At 46.2% G+C, this 20,489-nt stretch overlaps 3 protein-coding genes across 4 annotated transcripts in view; 2 read left to right on the top strand and 1 right to left on the bottom strand.

The window, feature by feature from the left end:
• The first annotated feature begins 4,261 nt into the window (after positions 1-4,261).
• Positions 4,262-14,866, top strand: SIRT5 (sirtuin 5). 2 transcript variants are annotated; one of them, XM_074146704.1, is made up of 8 exons: positions 4,262-4,394; positions 7,056-7,189; positions 8,754-8,979; positions 10,520-10,607; positions 11,541-11,594; positions 12,511-12,634; positions 13,443-13,558; positions 14,607-14,866. In XM_074146704.1, the coding sequence occupies exons 1-8, from the start codon at positions 4,274-4,276 to the stop codon at positions 14,680-14,682; spliced, it is 939 nt and encodes a 312-aa protein (XP_074002805.1). In that variant the 5' UTR covers positions 4,262-4,273; the 3' UTR covers positions 14,683-14,866. The 2 variants fall into 2 exon arrangements, with proteins under 2 accessions (XP_074002805.1, XP_074002806.1); XM_074146705.1 differs by lacking the exon at positions 11,541-11,594 and having other exon boundaries at positions 4,313-4,394.
• Positions 14,867-15,007: 141 nt separating this feature from the next.
• On the top strand, positions 15,008-19,561 carry NOL7 (nucleolar protein 7). The gene is made up of 8 exons (XM_074146218.1): positions 15,008-15,198; positions 15,291-15,351; positions 15,458-15,516; positions 15,705-15,736; positions 16,810-16,897; positions 17,541-17,662; positions 17,740-17,817; positions 18,580-19,561. Exons 1-8 carry the CDS (start codon positions 15,032-15,034, stop codon positions 18,651-18,653), a joined length of 681 nt encoding a protein of 226 aa, XP_074002319.1. The 5' UTR covers positions 15,008-15,031; the 3' UTR covers positions 18,654-19,561.
• Positions 19,392-20,489, bottom strand: part of RANBP9 (RAN binding protein 9) — a 39,916-nt gene continuing 38,818 nt past the window's right edge. The window contains exon 14 of the mRNA XM_074146217.1: positions 19,392-20,384. Coding sequence (XP_074002318.1) covers positions 20,254-20,384 — 131 coding nt within the window. The 3' untranslated portion in view covers positions 19,392-20,253. The remainder of the gene's footprint in view (positions 20,385-20,489) is intronic.

Raw genomic sequence — 20,489 nt, 5'->3', positions numbered from 1 at the left:
ACTGCAGTATTTTTTTGCACTTACTACACGCATCACTGTGTAGAAAACTTTTATGGATTTTTGAAGCTATTGTACATTTTAATCTGTCCATACGGAATGTGTATTCTCTAGAGTCATTGACTTAATTCTCTAATTTTTTATAAATAATATATATATTATATATATATATGAATGTGTATCTATAGTTTGTCTGCCAGTGAGCAGATACGGCTGCACACTAAAATACAGTTAAAGCTGATCTGTAGATAACTGAGGTACTGGACTATTTGTTACGCAACAACTTGGGAGATATATTTTAAACAACAAATAATATTTTATTGTGGAAAAAACAGGATGTAAATCCGTATTTGGAAGAAAAAAAAAAAGCTACAGTTTGCTGTTCTTAATTACCAAAGAACTTGTTTTAGACTGACACAATTGCTGTTTATATCTTTCTATTGTAAATGTTTTAACTGATGACTTGGTGCCATGTTTCTTTTAGTCACTGGGCACCATGCAGCCTTATGTTCCGTGTTTAAGCACACTGAAATATCCAACTGTTTCGTATATTTTGTCTTCCTAGAGGCCTGCCACTGTGCTGACTTGGCGTTGGATTGAAATGGCTAACAATGCCTGAAGCTATATGTCTGGCAGTTCATACGTTAACATAAAGCCAGCCGGGCAGTTTGACTGCAGAACCAGTATTACTGCAAGGGTGTGAGAGGACAACATTTTGGGATTTTTTTTCAGGGGGGGATTTGGTTTTTTGGGTGTTGGGGGGGAAATGGGGAAACAAGCAGTAAATGGATCATGACTGCAAACTTTGCACTTGTTACTTGCTGGTTATTATCAAGATGAAAGAACCTGCTAAAGTATTTTTAATCTGTAAAGTTTATTTTAATAATGGGAATGATGGAGGGATTTGTGTCTGGTGCTCATGAATTCCTAAGAAGGTTGTTCCACATGTAGATACTGTAGATGCCTGTACAAGTGTTCTGGATATTTGTAAAGTAACACGGTAAAAATCTGAGTGAAGTGAATGGGCTGCTGTATCTGTTCTTTGTTCCTTAGCAAGTGAATGATTGAGATACCTGGGACCTTACTGAAAAGCTGCTGTTCTTTCTTTGATTGTTGTGTACAGTAAGCGGACTCTCGTATTTTACTATTTACTGTAAAGAACTGTAATTTATATACTGCCATACTGTATTTAATTGGTACAGACCTATTGTGTGTTAGAATACAGACTGTTTACTTGGGATTTAAAAAAAAAACACAACTGTTTTGCTTGTATTTGGTACAACAACTGGGTTTTGTGGTTGAATAGTGAGTTGTTTCTAGCTGACGGTGCTCAGGTGCAAAGTACTCTATACAAATGCTGAAGGACACTATGATTGGAGCAGAAGACTGGATGGTATTAACCTGTTTGAGCACTGACCGGTTTGTGCAGCATTAAGAGGAGAAGAACAGCCCCTGATGATACACCTTCCTCACCCCCTGCTGTCCCCATCCTTCACAGGAGGGGGAGCGGAGCTGGGGAGCTCCTGCCAGAGAACGGTGTTCTGTGGGTCAAGGGGAGACGGGACGAGTTCCTGGAAGACGGACAAGGCAGATTCATTGCTAAATATGTAGCTGCCTCAGCTGAGTACAACACAGTTGGCAGCTGGGAGGAAAATGTGCTGGGGCGGGGGGAGTGATGGTGGGGGGTGTGAAGTTCACCGTACTTGCCCTTGACGTAGCTTTTGGCTCCACTGAGATGGGATTCCTACATGTTAATTGATTTTGGTGAAATGAATGTCTTTGCAGAACATTTCATAGTTCTGGTGTCCACCTAGAGTTGCTCTTGCTGCGTTACTGATAGTGCTGCTGGAGGAAATTACCATAATAGAAGAAACGCTTTATGCAAGTATTTTATTAAGCACAGATGATCCTAGAACGCTGCCAGGTACCTACACGCAATATTGCGGTCTTCAAGTTAATTTTATATGCCATTTTTTTCTAAAAAGCATTATAAAGTTTATACACACTTGTCTGTGTGCACACATTTGCATAAACATATTTGTCCAAGACTACCATTTTGAAAGCTGATGTGGCCATTTCCTTATGGCAAAGATTCAGTATTTACACCAGGTCAGCATCAGCCAGAGCAGGCTGTTTGTAGTTTCAGACCTTTGAGATTACAGAATGCATGATTGCCTAAGAAACACTGGAACAATTTTGCTTCTTGGGGTATACAATCTATACGTGCTGGAGGAACCTAAAAAAGCCAGCCTAATTTCGTGCTCTACACACTTTGCATAACCTGTGCTGTCGTGACTTCTGTTACTATTGGGAGACCTGTACTTTTGCAAACCTCGTGTGTTAACATCCCCTGCCCTGGGCTAATCTAAAGTGAAGAGGAGCGTATCTAATGAGTGTGAGGAGGTAATGTGGAAATGCAAGCATTTTAGCTGCTGTGCTCTTCAAACTTTGCTACATAAACACAGAAGCAGGTTTTCCGTTAGTGATGTCAGACTAGTAGTTTGCTGTCTTGAACTTTGTAATCGGTGCAAAAATATGGTGATAGTCCGACTGCAAATAGCTTTCTATTTTTTTAAATATTACCTTAACCGGCATCTAAAATACACCACCTAGTAAGCACGATGCACAATCCATACTAAGACCTTGACTTAAAAAAACCAAACCAATCTGGGTCGTGATACTGAATAATGTGGGGCAGAGACAATCCCTCATTCGTCAGAGCCGCCAGAACAAACCTGTCCTTTTGGTGGTTTTCCCAGTCTAGACAGAATTGCCAGATTTTAACCATCGGGATAGTTACAGTGTTGAAGGAGATAACACTGGCCTTTTATCTTGTCTTCTGAATTTTTATTGTGTGTTGTTTTTTCAAGTGTAGATGCTTTTATGGAGATTCAGGCAGAGTGCTTGGAGAGCAGCTGGTAGAGTCCAGCAAGCGAAAGCTGAGTGTTTAATCAGTGCTGCTGGCTCTCAGGTCTTCCCCCACAAAAGGCTTCCTTCGTGTTTGCAGCTGGAGGCAGAGCATTACGTGGTGTTACGATGTAAGTAACAAGAAGTGCCACAAAGCAGTGTAGTGAATGAACCCTGGGCTGCAAGGCCATGGGAGCAACATCTGGGTGTTCTTCGTTCCCTGTATCCAGGGGCCAGGTCAGAGGCTGGAGCTGCTCCCTGGTCTAGTGAGCAGGTGCTGGGCTTCATTATTCACTATGAGGGTGCTGAGGCACTGGGACAGGTTGCCCAGAGAAGCTGTGGGTGCCCCATCCCCAGAAGTGTTCAAGGCCAGGCTGGATGGGGCTTTGAGCAACCTGCTCTAGTGGGAGGTGTCCCTGCCCGTGGCAGGGGGGTTGGAACTCGATGATCTTTAAGGTCCCTTCCACCCCAAACCATTGTATGATTCTATGACTTAAAAGAGCACTTCTGCACCGTGGTGGGAAGTGACTTTCAGCCTTTCCCAAGGCTGGGTGCGCTTTTTAGGGACCGCTTCATCTGTTGAGCTGGTTAATTTGCAGAATTTAAAGGCGGGAGGGGGAAATGAAATCTCAGAAAAGGACTAAAGAGATTTAAAGTTGTTGGGGAAGGGCGGAGAGAGGAAGAGGCTGGATGAAAGCAGCCGCTCTCTTGTTTCTGCGGAAAAACAAGCGAAATCCAGCTGTTCTCATAAAACAAACAAACAAAAAAAAAAAACCCGAACTATCCCAAGTTGCTTTTTGTTACGGGCGGGACCTTTAACGGGAACAAGGCGAGACCGGGGCGGAGCGGAGCGAGGGCCCGGCCCCTCCGCAAACCCCGGGGCGGGACGTGGGGAGCCGCACGCCTCGGCTTCGGCGCCTTAGAGCCACCGGCTACCGGTAAGTAGCCCCCGGCGGGACGCGAACCCTCAACCTCCGGGGAACCGCGCCGGCGGACGGAGCCCCGCCGAGGGGGAGGCGGCGGCGGCCGCCGCCGCCTCCCCCTCGGCGGGACTCCGTCCGCCGGCGCGGTTCCCCTTCGCCCTTCTGCAGGAGGGCAGCTGCACGTAGGCTGGGTGGCAGCTTTGAGATGTGTTTTGCAGCGTGGGGTGGGGGAAGGAATTAAAGGTACAGGGGAAAAAAAAAAAGAAAAAAAAAAAAAAAAAAAGCCTTTAAATAATATTTATACCTGTTTTGGTTTTTTTTGTTTTTTTTTTTTTTTTTTTCTTGAAGAATTCCTTGCAGAAACGAGCTCCCCTTTGGGTTTTTTTTTTCGGTTTTGTTGGGTTTTTTCCTCCTTTATTTCTCCGCAGGTCAAGCGTTTCCGAGGGATGCTGATGAGTCTCTTTCGATTGACGGGTAGAAGGTTGGTTTCCCGAGCGTGTCCTGGGCTCAAGGCTGCACCTTCCAAAAAACACGAGTTTTGCTTGGAAATGGCTCGTCCTAGCTCGAGTAAGACATCTCTTCGTTTGTTTTAGCACCCCGCGCAGGTTTTTAGCTGGATTTGAAATTCTAGGAGGTTTCGTCTAATGGGTGAAGTCTGTAGTTTAATTGAAAATGTTTAGGAGAGTGTGAAGTTTATTTTTTTTTATTTTTTCCCCTAGCTGCTAAAATTTTTCTGTGTCTGTATTCTTTATAGTTCCCAAACCCCTCACGTAGTTGCAGTCAGCGTGATTGCCCGGTGACACGTTTTTTTTACTATTTGTAATTTATGTACATAAGCACACGTTAGTTAATTGCATTTCCTTTTCATAATCCTAACGGGCAATAAAACTCACTCTTCATTTCTTCGTACAAGAATTACAGAGAGCCTGGAGCTTTCTGGAGTCAGGAAGCAGGAGCCGGGCGTTGGGTAACCCCAGGAGCCCTGTTCAGTCTCCTGGTAGCAAATACCCTCTTTTTGTTTGTTTGGGGGCTTTTGCGGTTTGTTTTTTTTTTTTTTAATTGGAGGATGTGCCTTAACTTGAAACCTGGGAGCAGAACTTTGCAGGTGTAACAGTAAAACCCCCAACAGTCGGGTAGCCAGGGGGCACTTGCTTTTTCCACCGCCTGGAGCATCAGCTCTCGGCCACTGTCAGAGCTGGAGACTGGACTCGGAGGACTTTTGGCCTCACCGTTACACATTTAAGGGCTCGTGAGGTTTGGTTTGCGACAGCAGGTGTCAGAATCGTAGTGTTCTCTGCCCCGTTCTATGGCTCTCGTGCTGTGGGGTCTTGGGGCTTCTCCAGTGACTGTCACTCCTTGTAAAAACTTACCTGCCTTTGCTTTAAAAAAAACCAAACCAACCAAACAAAAAAAAAAACCCAAAAAGTAGTAAAATGCAAAGATTAGGGCTGTAATCAGCAGGGTAAAGTTCAGCTGGGGGGCAGTCACTAGTGGCGTACTGTAGGAGTCAATAGTGGGGCCAAAATTGTTTCACGCCTTCGTTAATGATCTGGATGAGGGGGCAGAGTGTACCCTCGGCAAGTGTCTAGATGACACAAAACTGTGAGAGCAGCTGATATGTCAGAAGGTTGTGCTGCCATTCAGAGGGACCTCGACAGGCTGGGGACATGGGCTGACATGAGCCTCATGGAGTTCAGCAAATTGAAGTGCCAAGTCCTGCCCCTAGGGATGAGTAGCCCCATGCACCAGGACAGGCTGGGGCTGGCCAGCCGGAAAGCAGCTTGGCAGGAAAGGCCCTGAGGGTCCTGGTGGACCCCAGGTTGTCCATGAGCCAGCAACGAGCCCTGGTGGCAGAGAAGGCTGATGGGTGTCCTGGGCTGCGTTCAGCAGAGTGTCTCCAGCAGATGGAGGGAGGTGATCCTTCCCCTCTGTTCAGCAGCGCTGAGACACACCTGGAGTGCTGGGTCCAGTGCTGGGCTCCCCAGCACAAGAGAGACATGGACTTACTGGAGAGAGTCCAGCAAAGGCCCACAAAGATGATAAATGGCTTGGAGCATCTGACATGAGAGGAGAGGCTGGAGAGCCAGGCCTGCTCAGCTGGAGGAGACCAGGCTCTGGGGCATCTTATCAGTGCATAAAAACACCTGATGGGAGGGAATGAAGACAAGGCAGACTCTTCTCAGTAATGCCCAGTGACAGGACATGAGGCAACGGACGCAAATTAAAGCACGTGAGATTCCATCTGGATACAAGAAAAACATTTTTTACCGTGATGGTGATCAAACACTGGAATGGGTTGTGCAGAGAGAGGTGATGGAGTCTCCATCCTTGGAGATACTCAAAAGCCACCTGACTGGACACGGTCCTGGACAATCTGCTCTGGCTGACCCTGCTTAAGCAGGGGGTTTGGACTAGGCAATCTCCAGATGTCCCTTCTCACCACAGCCATTCTGTCATTCTGCAATATGTTGCCTTAAAATTAATATCTGCGGTAAACTGGAAGAGAATTTTTTTTGTCCCTCTGTAGCTTTTTAATCTTGCTTTGACTCTTAGAAAAACACAAAGGAAATTTCCCATCTTTTTCCCAAGTTACTTTACCATGCAGAGAAAAATGGAGAGAATATACGTTCAAAAATAGAAAATATAGTTGCAAACCTAGAAAATGGGCAAGATGCCTGAAAAGGAAATGGGTTTTCTCAAATTACCTTAATCTTGAAGGTGATACTTTGTAACTAAATGTAAAATTTTTTCAACTTGGATCTTACCTTGCAATTAGAGGGCAAATGTCCTGGCTGGTGGTGGCAACAGTTGTTACGGAGATAGCATCTAGTGTGGGATTTTAGTTTAAGGTTCTGTCTTTCAAATATCGAGTGTATTCATAGTTTAATACGTGTAACCCCACTGGGCTTGCTCATATCAGAGTTTTTTTACTTATATCAGAGATTTTTATCAGAGTTAGGTTGATGGTTGGACCAGATGATCTTAAAGGTCCCTTCCAACCTAGACAATTGATTCTATGATCCTATATGTATTTTTGAGGATCTCCAGGAATTGCCCTTCAAATTCTAATATACAGAAACTCCAAAAAAAATTAATATTCTGAAATTAAAGTTACAGGAGGTGTATTGTGGAAGCCATTTCTGGATGCATAAGTCTGCCAGCACTGTCTGCATGGCCTCTTATATAAAAGTGTTTGAAGAGCTGTCTGGTTTTCCTCCCCATGCATAGATATGGCTGATTTTCGAGAAGTGTTTGCCAAAGCGAAGCACATAGCCATCATCACGGGAGCTGGCGTTAGTGCAGAGAGCGGAGTTCCTACCTTCAGAGGGGCTGGAGGTTTCTGGAGAAAGTGGCAAGCCCAGGTAGGTACACGGGTGGTGGTACATGTCTGCGCAGCTGTGCTTCTCTCTTCATCAGGTAGGTGAGCCTGAAGGGTCAGAAGAAGCTGGGAAGCAGCTTCTACTGTAGAGGGTGGAAGTGCTCCAGTGGCGGTTCAGTGGGGACAGAGCTCTCCCTGCAGCTCTTCCCTGTGCCGGGGGGCTGCTTTGGGCAGCTGCAACTGCTTTTCTGTCATTTGGTTTATCAGTTGTTTGGGAAAAACAAATGTTCTTGCAGGCAGCTCTGGGTCTTTCTGCTGTCCTTGTTTTCTTGCCACCTTGCAGCTTAGCTCTTGGCTCATCTTCTGACACCCTCACTGTTCTCCTACCTCGTGGTTCCTTTCCTGTTTTAAATCTGAAGAACTATTTACTGAAATAACAAATGTCAGAATCCATGATACCGACTTGTTGTTTTCTTCTAATGTTAGCTTCTCATAATAGTCTTTAAAAATATTTGGGGGTTTTTGTTTGTTTGTTTGTTTGGGGGCAGGGTTCCTCATGGTCTTCAACTCTCCCGCAAGCTCTGTCTCTCTCGCTGGTGTGATCCCACCAGTGTTGGGAGCCACTGGGTTGGGAGAGGAGGTGGCAGCAGACCCTGGGGGGTGGAGCGGCGCAGCGGGGAGCAGCAAAGTGTGCGAGGTGTATCGGCACCTTGTGAGGCTGATCCTGGGTGGTGCTGCAGGTCCTTCCAGTAACCGTTACACCATCAGTAACTGCTACCCCGCACTCTGCAATCATGTCTGCTTGCTTTATGGGTTTTAATGACAGCATTCACGAAAGATTTGATGAAGTTAAAAAGGGGTCAGAGAGATGAGTTTTTCGAGATGGTTTGAATCTAAAGATGCACTTTTTTCTTCCAGTGACTGTCAATTCAAATAAAGCACGTGTGTGTACGAATGCCTGGCCCTTCTGCATCAGAAAGCTTGCATTCAGCGTTTTTACATCAGTAGAATTGTGCATTGAAGCACGAGACTGAGCTACTCCTCATTTTTTTAAAAAGGCAAAATTCAAGTTAGTGTGAAAAGTATACCTTAGATTTTACCGGCACATAAAAGCCAAGACGTTAGACTTTGTTTTTGACAATAGCTGTAATTTGGCTTGTGTTACACTTAAATTAAGGCAGAAAAGAAATTGCTAGCGAAGGAAATATATCCACGCAATACTGAGTTTTATGGCTGCTGTGGAAAAGAGAGTTTTTCAATGCAAAAAATTATGTGCATTGAAATCTCTCATCTTCCTTTGTGCTGTACTAAACTCCTGATAGTTTGGTAGGGCAGCACAGAACAAGGTCCAAGTGTACTCTGTAAAACCACGTACCACGCTATCGATATCAGTTATTTCCTCATTTGGTAAAATCCTTTGACTTGTCATCCTCGTAAGGACCATCAAACTATATTCTTGTCAACTGCACCTGTTTTATAAATAATCTGCTTTTGATTATCTTGCTATGCTGGGAGCAGTGTCAATGACAGTGATCTAGCAGGTTTCGTCTGGGGAGGGGGTTTTCTTGCCCTTCAGCTAGTAGAATGAATTGTTATGTCTTTTCCAGGAGCTGGCTACTCCGGAGGCTTTTGCGCGAAACCCGTCTCGTGTATGGGAATTTTACCATTATCGCCGGGAAGTGATGTTGAGTAAACATCCAAATCCCGCGCATATCGCCATCGCAGAGTGCGAAAAGCGACTGAGCAAGCAAGGAAGGAGCGTTGTGGTCATTACTCAGAATATCGATGAACTACACAGAAAGGCAGGCACAAAGCACCTCTTAGAAATTCATGGTAAGGATCAGCTTACCTGTCTGCTACAGGCTAGGGAGGGAGAAGAGAGAGCAGGATAAGTACTGGGAGAAAAGAAATTTGTCTTTAAAATGTTAGTAACTTGCATGAAGTTCTTTACAATATGACCCTCTTCTCATATACATATATCTCTGTACTTTATAACCTCTCTTTATTTCTCCTCTTTCTTTTTTAACGAATTCTGACTACACAGGAACTGGTTCTCCCTTCCCGCTTGCTCAGTTTTGCCTTAGATCCACTTGAGTGCACGTGGATAGTGACACTTGCCTGATTTCGCTTGCAAAAGGGGAAAAGAATCCATGGGGACTTCCACTGTGCGGTAGTGGTGGTGCCACACCAGTATTGCCACCAGCAACAGGTGTATTGGCAAGACTGGTCGCACCAGCCCTGGTGCTTTCCCCTGTCCTGTCCTTCAGAGACCCACCTGTGTGGTCCTTGGCTACAGGAGGAAGAAGGGGCTGGAAACGGATGAGATTCCCATCACTTTTCTCTCCTACACCCAGTGGACTCCCTCTCTCTTCCCTGTAGTTAGTGGCATTCCTCGCTCCCACCTTCTCTCGCACAAAGCGTCAGAGAAGCACAATGCAGGTGCAGCGCACGGGGCTCAGCGGGGCTTTTGGATCTGAGGAAGTATATGGGTGTGGAGAGGATGAGGGCAGGGAAGACCTTCTCCATCCCTTGAGGTGCCTCCACTCCTCGTTTCTCCACTCCACAGGCCCTGCCACAGAGTGAAAGTCTCCCAGGACAAAATGCCATCCTGCTCCTCCAGCGCTATGGTGCTTTGTAACTTAAAAGTGTCACGAAAGGTTTAAACGGGATTTCCCATCGCTACTTTGTGATCTGAACATAGGAAACCTGCACAGATTTTTTTGCAGTTGTGGATCCAAGGGTAAAGCCTTGGGTATAGTTTAATTGGCATTATCCTTATTCTTTACAAAATAGGAACAATTTTAAACTCTTGTCTCTACGGCATGTTAGGAACTCTACAAAAGTCTTGGGGTTGGGTAGTTTGCATAAAATAAAATAGCATTAAACAGCATATTATTATTTTTTAAAAACTTTTCTGGTTTAAGGGGAGAAATAATAAGCAGAAATCATCTCAATGATACTTTAAATAATGATTTTCCTCTGAAACACTCTTATGAGGCTGTGTATTACTCATGTGGTGAGATAGGACAGGGTGATAAATCATAGTTTAGAGAGACCGTTGCTGCTGTTCACTGCGGCCTTTCAGCTGAAAGGGCTGCATCTGCCTTTGCTGGGCCCGGTCTGTGCTTAGCTACGAGGCTGGTCACCTCGGGGTGCTGCACAAAAGCGTGTGTGCACGCTGTGTAAACAGCCTCTCGTTCATAACGCTGCCAGGTTTCAACACTCGGCTGTTACGTTCCTGTAATGAGTTCCCCACAAGGTATTGCCTTGACAAAGTCAAATAAAGGCCATCCAGGATAGACAGAACTTGTTTGTACGGCCACACCTCACAGCAGTCGCTCGATCCCTGATGTTTTCTCTTTCTGCTTTTCAGGTAGTTTATTTAAAACTCGATGCACCAACTGTGGAAACGTGGCTGCGAATTACAAGAGTCCAATATGCCCTGCATTGGCTGGGAAAGGGTAATAACTCTCCGTGTTTGTTTGCTCTTCAATAGAAAAGGAGCCATTTTAGGACCATACACGAGTTTCAGCCAACCAGCCCACTTTCCTTTAGTAGTATTAATGCTTAAATTTTACACAACTGTTTTGAAACAAAGGTATACTGTTTGATAACTTTAGTGAGAGCCCATGATGCCATAAGACTGTGAATGAATAACTGTTAACCTCTCAGTTAGCACAACATTATATATGTTTTAATTAGAACAATTTCAGATGGTCTGAAACTCTCATATGGGACATCAACTAATTGTACTCTTTGAGAAGGTGCGTTTACTCCCATCCTCTTCACCTTCCAGGTTTTTTATTAAATTGGATGCTTATTCCTTAAATTGGGCTGTTGTCACTTGATACACGGATTGTCCTCTTCAGCATCTCTTGAGCCCCCAGTAGCTTTTGTCCTTCAACTCATCAATGAGTCTCATTACAGGTCTCAAAATACAGATGTGTGAAACAATCAGGAGGGAAGCATCAGTTCTGAGGATTTCTGCAACTTAAAAAGTTGCAGAAGATTCCTCCAGTCTCCTCTTTCTAACCATCAGCTTTCTTTCACCATTAAAAATAAGGGAGTGGGGGTGGGGGACAGGCATACGCTCATAGATTTTTGGGGTTTTTTCCCTTTGCATTTCACCAGATCTTTAGATAGCTACATAAATATTAGTTGTGCCTTTGACAGACTTTGACCAGCTTATTACAGCTGCTTAGCTCTGGGATAATTCTGGACAAACGCCTGCCTGCCCTCTGTGTGGTATTTTAGGGTTGCAGTAGGTGTTGAAGTTGGCTGAATTCGCAAAGATTCCTTGATTGGAGAGTGTGCTTTAGACAATACCAAGTTTTTATTAATATTTAAAGTGCACTTTGTACAATTGAGTGTGTATTTCTATTTTGTAACTTCAGGGCTCCAGATCCTGAAACAGAAGACGCTGCAATTCCAGTTGAAGCCCTACCTCAGTACGTATGGACCGCTTTGTTCTTCTGTTACCTCTTCATGCTTTGTGCGTCTCAAAGGCTTATATTACTGTTCACGTAGTTTAGGAAGGACACCGAGACATTGTACAGGAGAAGGCGGCGCAGGACTTCAGCCCAGAGAACTGAGTTTAAAGTTACAGGGGACAGCAGGCAACAGGAGTGCGTACCAGTTTACCGTGGTGCTAAAGGGATCGCGTGTTTGTGTACTTGAGCATCAAGCCGAAACATGCCTAACTTCATGGGGTTTGTAGTAAGTGTAGTAGGAGAAATGCAGTAAGGAACCAAGTGCCACACAGTAGATGTTTTGCAGGTGCTACTGTTAGCCAGCCTGGAATACTGTGCTGGGGTACAGCCCCTGCATAGTCCCTTGCAGGCATTAAATGTGCCACGGTGCTTTTTTAATAATGGCTGAGGGTTTGCCTTAGCTAGTTGCACATGCAAGAAATCACCGTATTTTTCATCTGTTTCCTAGGGAAAAGAGGTAAATGTGATGCTTCTGTCTTACAGTTCACATTCTCCTTAAAAACCTGTTGGCCTGTTTGTCAAAGTTGATGGAGGTCAAGGTCTGTAGCACGTATGACATTTTAAGCTTCACGCATTTCAGGAGCCGAGTAAGGGGAAGACACAATTAACTATCTGAGTTGAACAACTGTTCAGCAACCCGCTCTGTGTGACCAGGCAGCACGTGTGTACTTCCAACATGTGTGTAGCAAGGCTTTAGCTGCCTTCTGTCCAGCACCTGGTAGAGGAGGGTGTGGGGAGGGCTGTGAAGGAGAAGGGAGAAAGAGTGAGGGCAGGTAAGACGTGTCCAAATGAGAATGGAAACTGCTTTGCTGTTTTGCAGCTTCCAACGTCCACGTCAGCAGCGTAACGCTGTCCCGTTGTGATTTCTAAACAGGTGCGAGGAGGACGGCTGCAATGGACTCCTCCGTCCCCACGTTGTGTGGTTTGGTGAAACCCTGGATCCTGACATTCTCACAGCGGTTGAGAAGGAGCTTGAGATATGCGACCTCTGCTTGGTAGTAAGTCCTGCTTCTGTTACCTCTTAACCAGCAGGGAAGCCACGCTAGAGCTTAGAGCCTCTGGGTAAAGGTGATGGATCTGCACTTCCCTGAGGGAAGTGCCAAGGGAGCTAAAAGCCTCTGAGGGACTGTCTCGTGTCAAGTGTAAAACACTGAAAGGCCACGAGGTTTGAAAATGTACATGTGTGCATCTTGCTCAGCTGTCATCTGCAGTCTGCGTTTAGCATACATGTGTTAGAGCTTCAAGTGTTCGAGCTAATATTGTCTAGCTGTTGAATTTCTCAAACAGTGAAAAACATTATTATTTTGGTGCTCAGTTTAAAAAAAAACCAAGTGAGACAATGTCGTAAGGCGGCAGCTAGCAGCTATCATGTGCTGCTTTTTTTCGTGAGGTTGTTCGCATGCCATGTATGTTCCAGATCGCTGACCAAAACATTTGCTCAGACTATTGTGTACCCTTCACAGAATAATCTCAAGGAAGAGAAGGAACATCGTTTTGTTTTCCTGAAGGCAAAGTTGGCCATTTTGTGTTGCTGGGATTTTTTTTTTTTTTAATCCACCGTTATAATCCCCAAAGAGGCTTCTGTGGGTTGCATCAGAGAAACAATTACTGATTCTTGCGCTATGTTAAATAGCTACATGTGCAGTGACAGAAAATACAGGTATCGGTTTGATTTCTGTAGGGATTTTCCATGCTTTAGTGGTTTTGCACATCCAGTGTTCTGTTCTTACCTTGTGGGTTGCTTTGGTTCTGTCTGTTTAACAAGTGGGCCTGCTACAGTGGTGATTTTTCGTCCTGTCCCTGCAGGTGGGGACCTCCTCCGTGGTGTATCCTGCTGCTATGTTTGCCCCTCAGGTATCCGCCAGAGGAGTGCCAGTTGCAGAATTTAACATGGAAGCCACTCCTGCTACAAACAGATTCAGGTAAAGCTCTTCAGTTTTAAACTAGCAACCTTTAGTCCCCTTTGTCTTCGTTGTCTTTTGCACTGAACTGCTAAAATGCTTAGAAAATTTTTATACAAGTACGATCTAGTTTTTTCCCCAATGCTTAGGAAATATTATATTTTTTTCTAATAAGTAAGAAAAGATGATTGTGCTATTAAGATTGCCGGCAATGCGCACTTGCAGCCCAGAAAGCCAACTGTACCCTGGTCTGCATCAATAAAAGTGTATCCAGCAGGTTGAGGGAGGTGATTCTGCCCCTCTGCTCTGCTCTGGTGAGACCCCACCTGGAGTAGTGTGTCCAGCTCTGGGGCCCCCAACATAAGGAGGACATGGACCTGTTGGAGCAAGTCCAGAGCAGGGCCATGAAGATGATGAGAAGGCTGGAGCACCCCTGCTATGAGGATAGGCTGAGAGAGTTGGGGTTGTTCAGCCTGGAGAAGAGAAGGCTCCGGGGAAACCTTATAGCAGCCTTCCAGTACCCAAAGGGGGCTACAGGAGAGGTGGGGAGGGACTCTATCAGGGAGTGTAGCAACAGGACAAGGGGTGACGGTTTAAATGGAAAAAGGGTAGATTTAGATATCAGGAAGAAATTCTTTACTGTGAGGGTGGTGAGGCACTGGAACAGGTTGCCCAGAGAAGCTGTGGATGTGCCATCCCCGGAAGTGTTCAAGGCCAGGCTGGATGGGGCTTTGAGCAACCTGCTCTAGTGGGAGGTGTCCCTGCCCATGGCAGGGGGGTTGGAACTGGATGATCTTTAAGTTCCCTTCCAACCTAAACCATTCTATGACTTCTTGGTGGAGTTAACTTACACTGAAGCCACAACTGTATTTCTCTTAAGTGTGAAGCCGAAGGCTATCTCTAGGTTCTAGAAGGCCTAAATCTCCCTCCCTCAGCAGCAGGACTAACCTGCCTGTCCAATGCACTCGGGCACTGCCAGAAAACAAACAAACAAAAAAGACAGAAGCAGCGACGCGCTGGTCCGTTGTCCGCCCCTTCACCCGGCTGCCGCTCCCTTCCTTCCCTCCAGGTTCCACTTCCCGGGCCCCTGCGGGACCACTCTGCCGCCGGCGCTGGCCCGCCACGAGACGGAGATCATCTCCTGAGCCCCTCCGAGCGACCGGCGAAGGAAAGGCCGGGGCCACCGGGCCCCAGCGCGGCGGGGGAGTGGGTGGAGGGGAGGCGGCGGGTGCGGCCGGGCTGTCCCCTTCCCCTGCTCCACACGGCAATAAACGAGCGGCGGGGGGCCGGGGCGGCCGGCTCAGGCCCCGCCGCTGCCGGCTCAAGTGGCCGCCGCTCTCCGCGCCTCGTCTGTCTGCGCGCGCGCGGCGGTTGGAAGCCGTTGGGCGCGAGGGGGGCGTGGCGCGGGGCGTTCCCCACAGGGGCGGAAGGCGGGGAGCACTTCCGGGGCGGAAGGCGGGGAGCACTTCCGGGGTGGGCGGCGTGAGGGAGAAGATGGCGCGGCGGAAAAAAGCGGCGGTGGTGGGGAGGAAGCGCGGGCCGCCCGCCGCTCCCCTCAGCCCGGCCTCCTCGGAGGACGAGGCCCCGGAGGAGGTGTCCTTCGGCGCGGCGAGAGAGGCGGCCGAGGCCGAACGAAAGCTCGAGGGGGAGGCGGCCCAGAGGTACGGACACCCTCCAATCCCACCCTTTCCTTCCCCTCACCCCACCCACCCCCCCACTTCCAGCGCTGACGGCGCCTCCCGCCTCCCCGCAGGCACCGGGAGCTGCTGAAGGAGAAGCGGCGGCGGCGGCAGGAGCTGTTCGCCGAGCAGAAGGTACGGTGACGTTCCCCCCGCCACCTCATGCGTTCAGCACCCCTGCCGGGGCCGGCAGCCCCCAGCCCCGTCCCGTCCCGCCCCGCTCACTGCCCTCTCCCCGCAGAGACGGAAGCTGCTCCCCGAGGCCGTGCTGCAGGAGCTGACCGCCGCACCGCCCGCACGGTGAGGGGACCATGGTCGGGAGTGTGGGGATGTCCACGCCAGGACGCGAACCCCTCGACCCGCGGTGCGGCCTGTATGCGTCCTGGCGTGGAAAGGACGGGGGGGAAACGGGAGCTTTCGTAGCTTGAGGGTAAAGAGAGGGAGTGTGAATGGACGGAGTAACTTTATGCCTTCTCCTCGCTCCACAGGCCCGAGGGACAGGCAGCGGCGGCTGACCCAGGTAGGCCACAGCTCGTTCTGCTCCCCTGTACCTCGGGGTGTCATTTCTGTGCTAGAGCTGCAATGGGGGATCAGGGGTAGCGCTCTGGTACAGAGACCTTTTGAAAGCCTGAGGTGGTAACAGACTGGGCGGATTGGCTGCTGGCAAGGGACGGTATCTGAGGAAAAATCTGAAGTCACATTTAACCTGATTCCTGTGCCTTTTACAAAAGTTGTTTACTGTACAATAATTTTGGTTAAAATAGCCCAAGGTGTTTAAGGAAATACTGGGCAGGTATTGTAACAGAAAAACCGAGGATTACCAGAGGTCTAAAACAACCCATTCATTCTAAGTTATAAAGGCTGTTTCTGGATAGAGTTGTTAATTGCCTTGATGCTTTACGTATCATACTGTAATTTAGTAGCATCTGTAAAATAACTTGTTTTCAAATTCTGAACTAGAAAATCAAGAGTCTAGAGTATTTACGACTGTTGTTTTTTAGCCATCTTCATCTGTACTTCAAAGTACTTTCCCCAAAAAAGAAGCGTCTTGGTTGGTTGTTTTTTTTTAAAACAATTCTCTCATCCATACCTCACACAATTACGTAGCTGGATGGTGTAACTGCTACTTTTTCTTCCTTTTATTATTGTTTTAAAAAAATCTGCTGGCACAAACAAGAGATGAGCTCAGGAGGATGCTTTGAATGCTCGGTCTCCGTGGTACTTACTCAGTGGCGAGAAGGAAGCCGAGGCTGGACTCCCCTTTGCTCGTTACACATTGCTGTTGCGCTGCACTGAATTGTTGTCCCGCGATGAATCCCATCTTGTGGTGCTGTCACCAAGGAAGGGGAGAGCTGGCTAGCAGTGCTTGGGGTGGCTGCCCTGCGGCGCCCTTCCCCTCCCTCTCACAGCCCTTCTGTGAGGGCAACGCTTTCTAGCTCTTACTGGTGAGCACTTCTGAAAAACGCCTCTTGGGAGTTCACTAAAAACATCTTATTTTTTCACAGCATAATTGTTGTTTCACTTCTGTCACTTACAGCTCTTGATTCATAACATTTGGAAATTTTTTTCTGTTTTCTATTAAACTAACTTTAGGTAAACACCGTGGAGGTAGGGCTGTGAAGCAGGGACAGGGCCAAGTCCAAAAGCGGGTGAAGAAACACAAGGGAAGGAAAGGTGCCAGGTGGGCTGTCTGTTCCTTGCCTGTCTCGGCGCTGCTTCTGCCGGCTTGGGGAGGGGGCATCACAGCTGCTGTTCTGTCACTGTGGCGGTTTTCTTCTACACTTGATGTTTTCCCTGCTCTTCCTCTGATGGAAAGTGTGTTTATGTGCTAAAAGCTCCTTTAATATGCTTCTGATACAGCATACTTGTAAAATATGTATACACGCACATATATAAATCTAGAATATAAATAATTTTTATATATAATTTTTTTGTATGTGTGACTGCTAATAGGTAACTGGGCAGCCATCAGCACAGCAGTAGACATTCTGTTATGTGCTGCTAAGGGTCTGGTTGTTGAACACTGAATTCCTCCATTTCAGTCTTTTTTTTCTCCCCCTCTTTCTCTGTCACTGATATCTCTATAGAGGAATTGCACTGGCTTCTGGTAGGGCTAATTTGAGACTCCCAAGGAACTACTCAGGGCACATAATTGATAGCATATGCTGACAAGTCCAATTTTTTTTTATTATCTCTTTTTTTTTATACTGCTACAAAGCATGGCCAAGTATCGCGTATCGGCTGCTGTTGTGCTCAAGCACTGACTGCTGTGTCTGTTGTTCTGTAACTACGCTACAGGGCTTTACATCTCTTTATTTAACTAGGCCACAAGGAAACTATACGGCTGTGCGTTTGAAAGATGAGAGTTTAACAGGTCTCCACCAGCAGCTCGCCAAAGACTTTTTAAACACTCAGCTTTACGGACCAGACACCAACCGGGCACAGGGTAAGCAGTTTTCCTTGGGTGGGTCTGCATCTAGATCTGTCTGTGTTAAATTTAATTAATACTCATCTCCATTTCAGCAAATGAATTTTTTTCCCTTGAAAACAAGAAAGACCCAGTTAAAAAAGCTGCAGTTCAGTTTGTGGACAAATCTTGGGGTGAGTATATAAAAAGTCAAAGTAGGTACTACTTGATGCCTACGTGGTTTATAGTATGCTGCTTTTCTTAACAAAAAAGAAAAAAAAACAAACAACTTTCCCATACTGGAGGGCTGTTTCTTGTATCTTCTTACTTAAAAAAAAACAATAGTAAGGGAATGGCAGTAGGACACTACAGCCTGAGTGGGCTGAACTTGAAAGAATTACCTCATTTTTGGTACATTAAGAAACAGCGTCTGGGCCTAGAGCCATGTTTACTAGTTAAAATAAATACTCTTCAGCCTGCAGCCTCTGAGGTGTTGGAAGTCATTTCAGGTATGGGCAAAACAAAGTGGAGATGCCAAGATCCCAGAACTTTTGTGTGCGCGTAGGGAAACAGCACCTCTTTCTCCCCATAAAAATGACATTGCAGAAGGGAACAGGGTCAGACTCATTACAGCCACAGGCTGCCCCTCAGTCACAGGCGGACGGTCTGTGAGGCTCATGAACAGCAGAGGGGAGAGTTACTGATCCTCAGCAGGTAGAGTTGGCTTTTCAGTTGTGCTTCAGACATGCATCCTCCCTGCCCTCCCACTGAAGGAGACTGGCACAAGCTGGTACCACTGGCCAGTGGAAGCCCCTAGTTGTATGTGAATGATGAAGGGAAGTTTATCAGCGTTCCAGTCAGTTCTGTTCTGAAATGCTGCAGCAATCAATGGATTGCTCCTTCTCCAGTAGATGGGTTAAGAAAATGGTAAGTAACAACTTTTTTTTTTTTTTAAGGCCAAGAAAAAAAGCTAAAAGCAATAAGGTTTAAAAAACGTTGGCTCTCAACACAGATGAAGAATGGCATATGAAGACAGCTTTTTCAGAAGATGAGATTAAGGACTTTTACTCAAGACAACAAAGGTGTTTGGTTTTTTTCCCCCCTTCTCCATCATCACTCCTCTTTCAGCTCTACCCAACAGCCACCAGAAGGCACTAACTGTCACAACCCTGTGCCTGAATTCATTTCCCTGTTCTCTTCCCTCCCCCTTTCGGAAGTGGTTGGAGAAGCTAAGAAACTGCTGGCCAGGGCAGTGACTGTGATTTAGAACAGCTGGTGTTTTGACCAGGCTTGTAGAGCTGCCTCTGTGAGGCAACTCCTTTACAGAGAATAAAGATGAATAATGTTGTACTTACTGTTCTGGGCACTGCATTTCTTAAAACAGTCAGTTATTCCTCCTTTTTCAAGTTACTTGCGTCTCTACAGGATGGCTGTATCCTAATACCAGAGCCATTAAGTCAGTTCACACAACAGGGACATTTCTTGCCCAGCCCGATGGTTACTTTCAAGCAATAAGGTTTTTTTTTTCCCCCGGATCTTCAGGGAGTACTGAAGTTCTTCTCAGTGCCTTGACTTTGCCCTGCTGGCCAGAGCTGATGCGTGGCAAGAACACAGTAAACCTTTGAGAACCCAGCTGCTGCAGATGCAGGGAAGGGGCATCCCCGCTTGGACTGGGGAGCCACCTTGCTCAATTCACGGGTCTACCTGAGAACTGCTGTTCTAGGACAGAACTCCAGAACCAAGGAACTGTAGCATACAAGTCCATGCTACCATGTATGTAGAAGTAAGTTTTTAATGGCTGGTTAATTATGATATCACTACATTTTATTGCAATATAGTACTATTTAAGCACTTTTAAAAATGCAAGGTGTACAAAGATTAAATTAAGACTGTAAATTGACTAAATATTTGGTTTTTATATAAATAGGTCATAACCACACTGTGTTGACATGTAATACTGTTATAATACAACAGTTAAACTGGTGAGTCTACACAACAGAAGCTGTCTGTAGTTAAACAAGGAAACAAAGTTGAAAAGACCATGTTAAAACAAAAAAAACTACTAAGATCAACAGGTTGGGATTGTAAGTAGCAACAAACATATTCACTCAGCTCCTGAGTAATTCAAGTTTTACAGTACACATTAAAAAATATCATTTCTTCCCATCAACACTATATATCCAAACCATCAGGTGTTTATGCATTTTGCAAATTACACTGATTGAACTATGTAACAATGGGGGTGGAGGTTGGCATGTCATCCTGCTTGACGTTTACATCACCCACATGCTGATACATCCATGTTCTCTAGTCTCCCGTCCCACCACAAGGTAGCAGGATTTTTGGTTTGTTTTGGACAATCGTTTAAAGGATTGGTACTCCTCAATTTGGATGTCTGACATTATCAGTGGTATTTTTCAACTCTTAGTTGTCTAAGAGGTTTAAAAGATGGACATTTTCTCCTAACACTAAGTTAGAAATCATTTGCATCATGCTGTAAACTAGGAAGCAACATAAAGCAACAGACTTGTCCTTAGTACATAATTAAAATTCCAAATTCCAGTCAGCAGAGCTGGTCTACTTTCCATGTTGAATATGCCACAACGCCGTTGCGATCTCCAAATGCATAGCTAGTGTAGGTAGTCTTCCACTGTGGCGAACGCGCAGGATCCAATTCCCGACCGAGCCATCAATCCTAGACACTGTGACGCTTGTCCCATCGCTAGGGCAAGCGGGGGTTGCTTTGGCAGATTGTGAGTCTCTGAAGAGGAATCGACAGCGGCAGTTGCAATACCTCATTAATTTCATAGTCATGCACTGAAAACTTACATTTTAAGCTTGCTTAAACCATTCATGTCAAAATCCC

The sequence above is a fragment of the Numenius arquata genome, chromosome 4 (genome assembly GCF_964106895.1).
Source record: "Numenius arquata chromosome 4, bNumArq3.hap1.1, whole genome shotgun sequence".
NCBI classification, from domain to species: domain Eukaryota; kingdom Metazoa; phylum Chordata; class Aves; order Charadriiformes; family Scolopacidae; genus Numenius; species Numenius arquata.
This window is presented reverse-complemented; position numbering and strand designations above follow the sequence as displayed.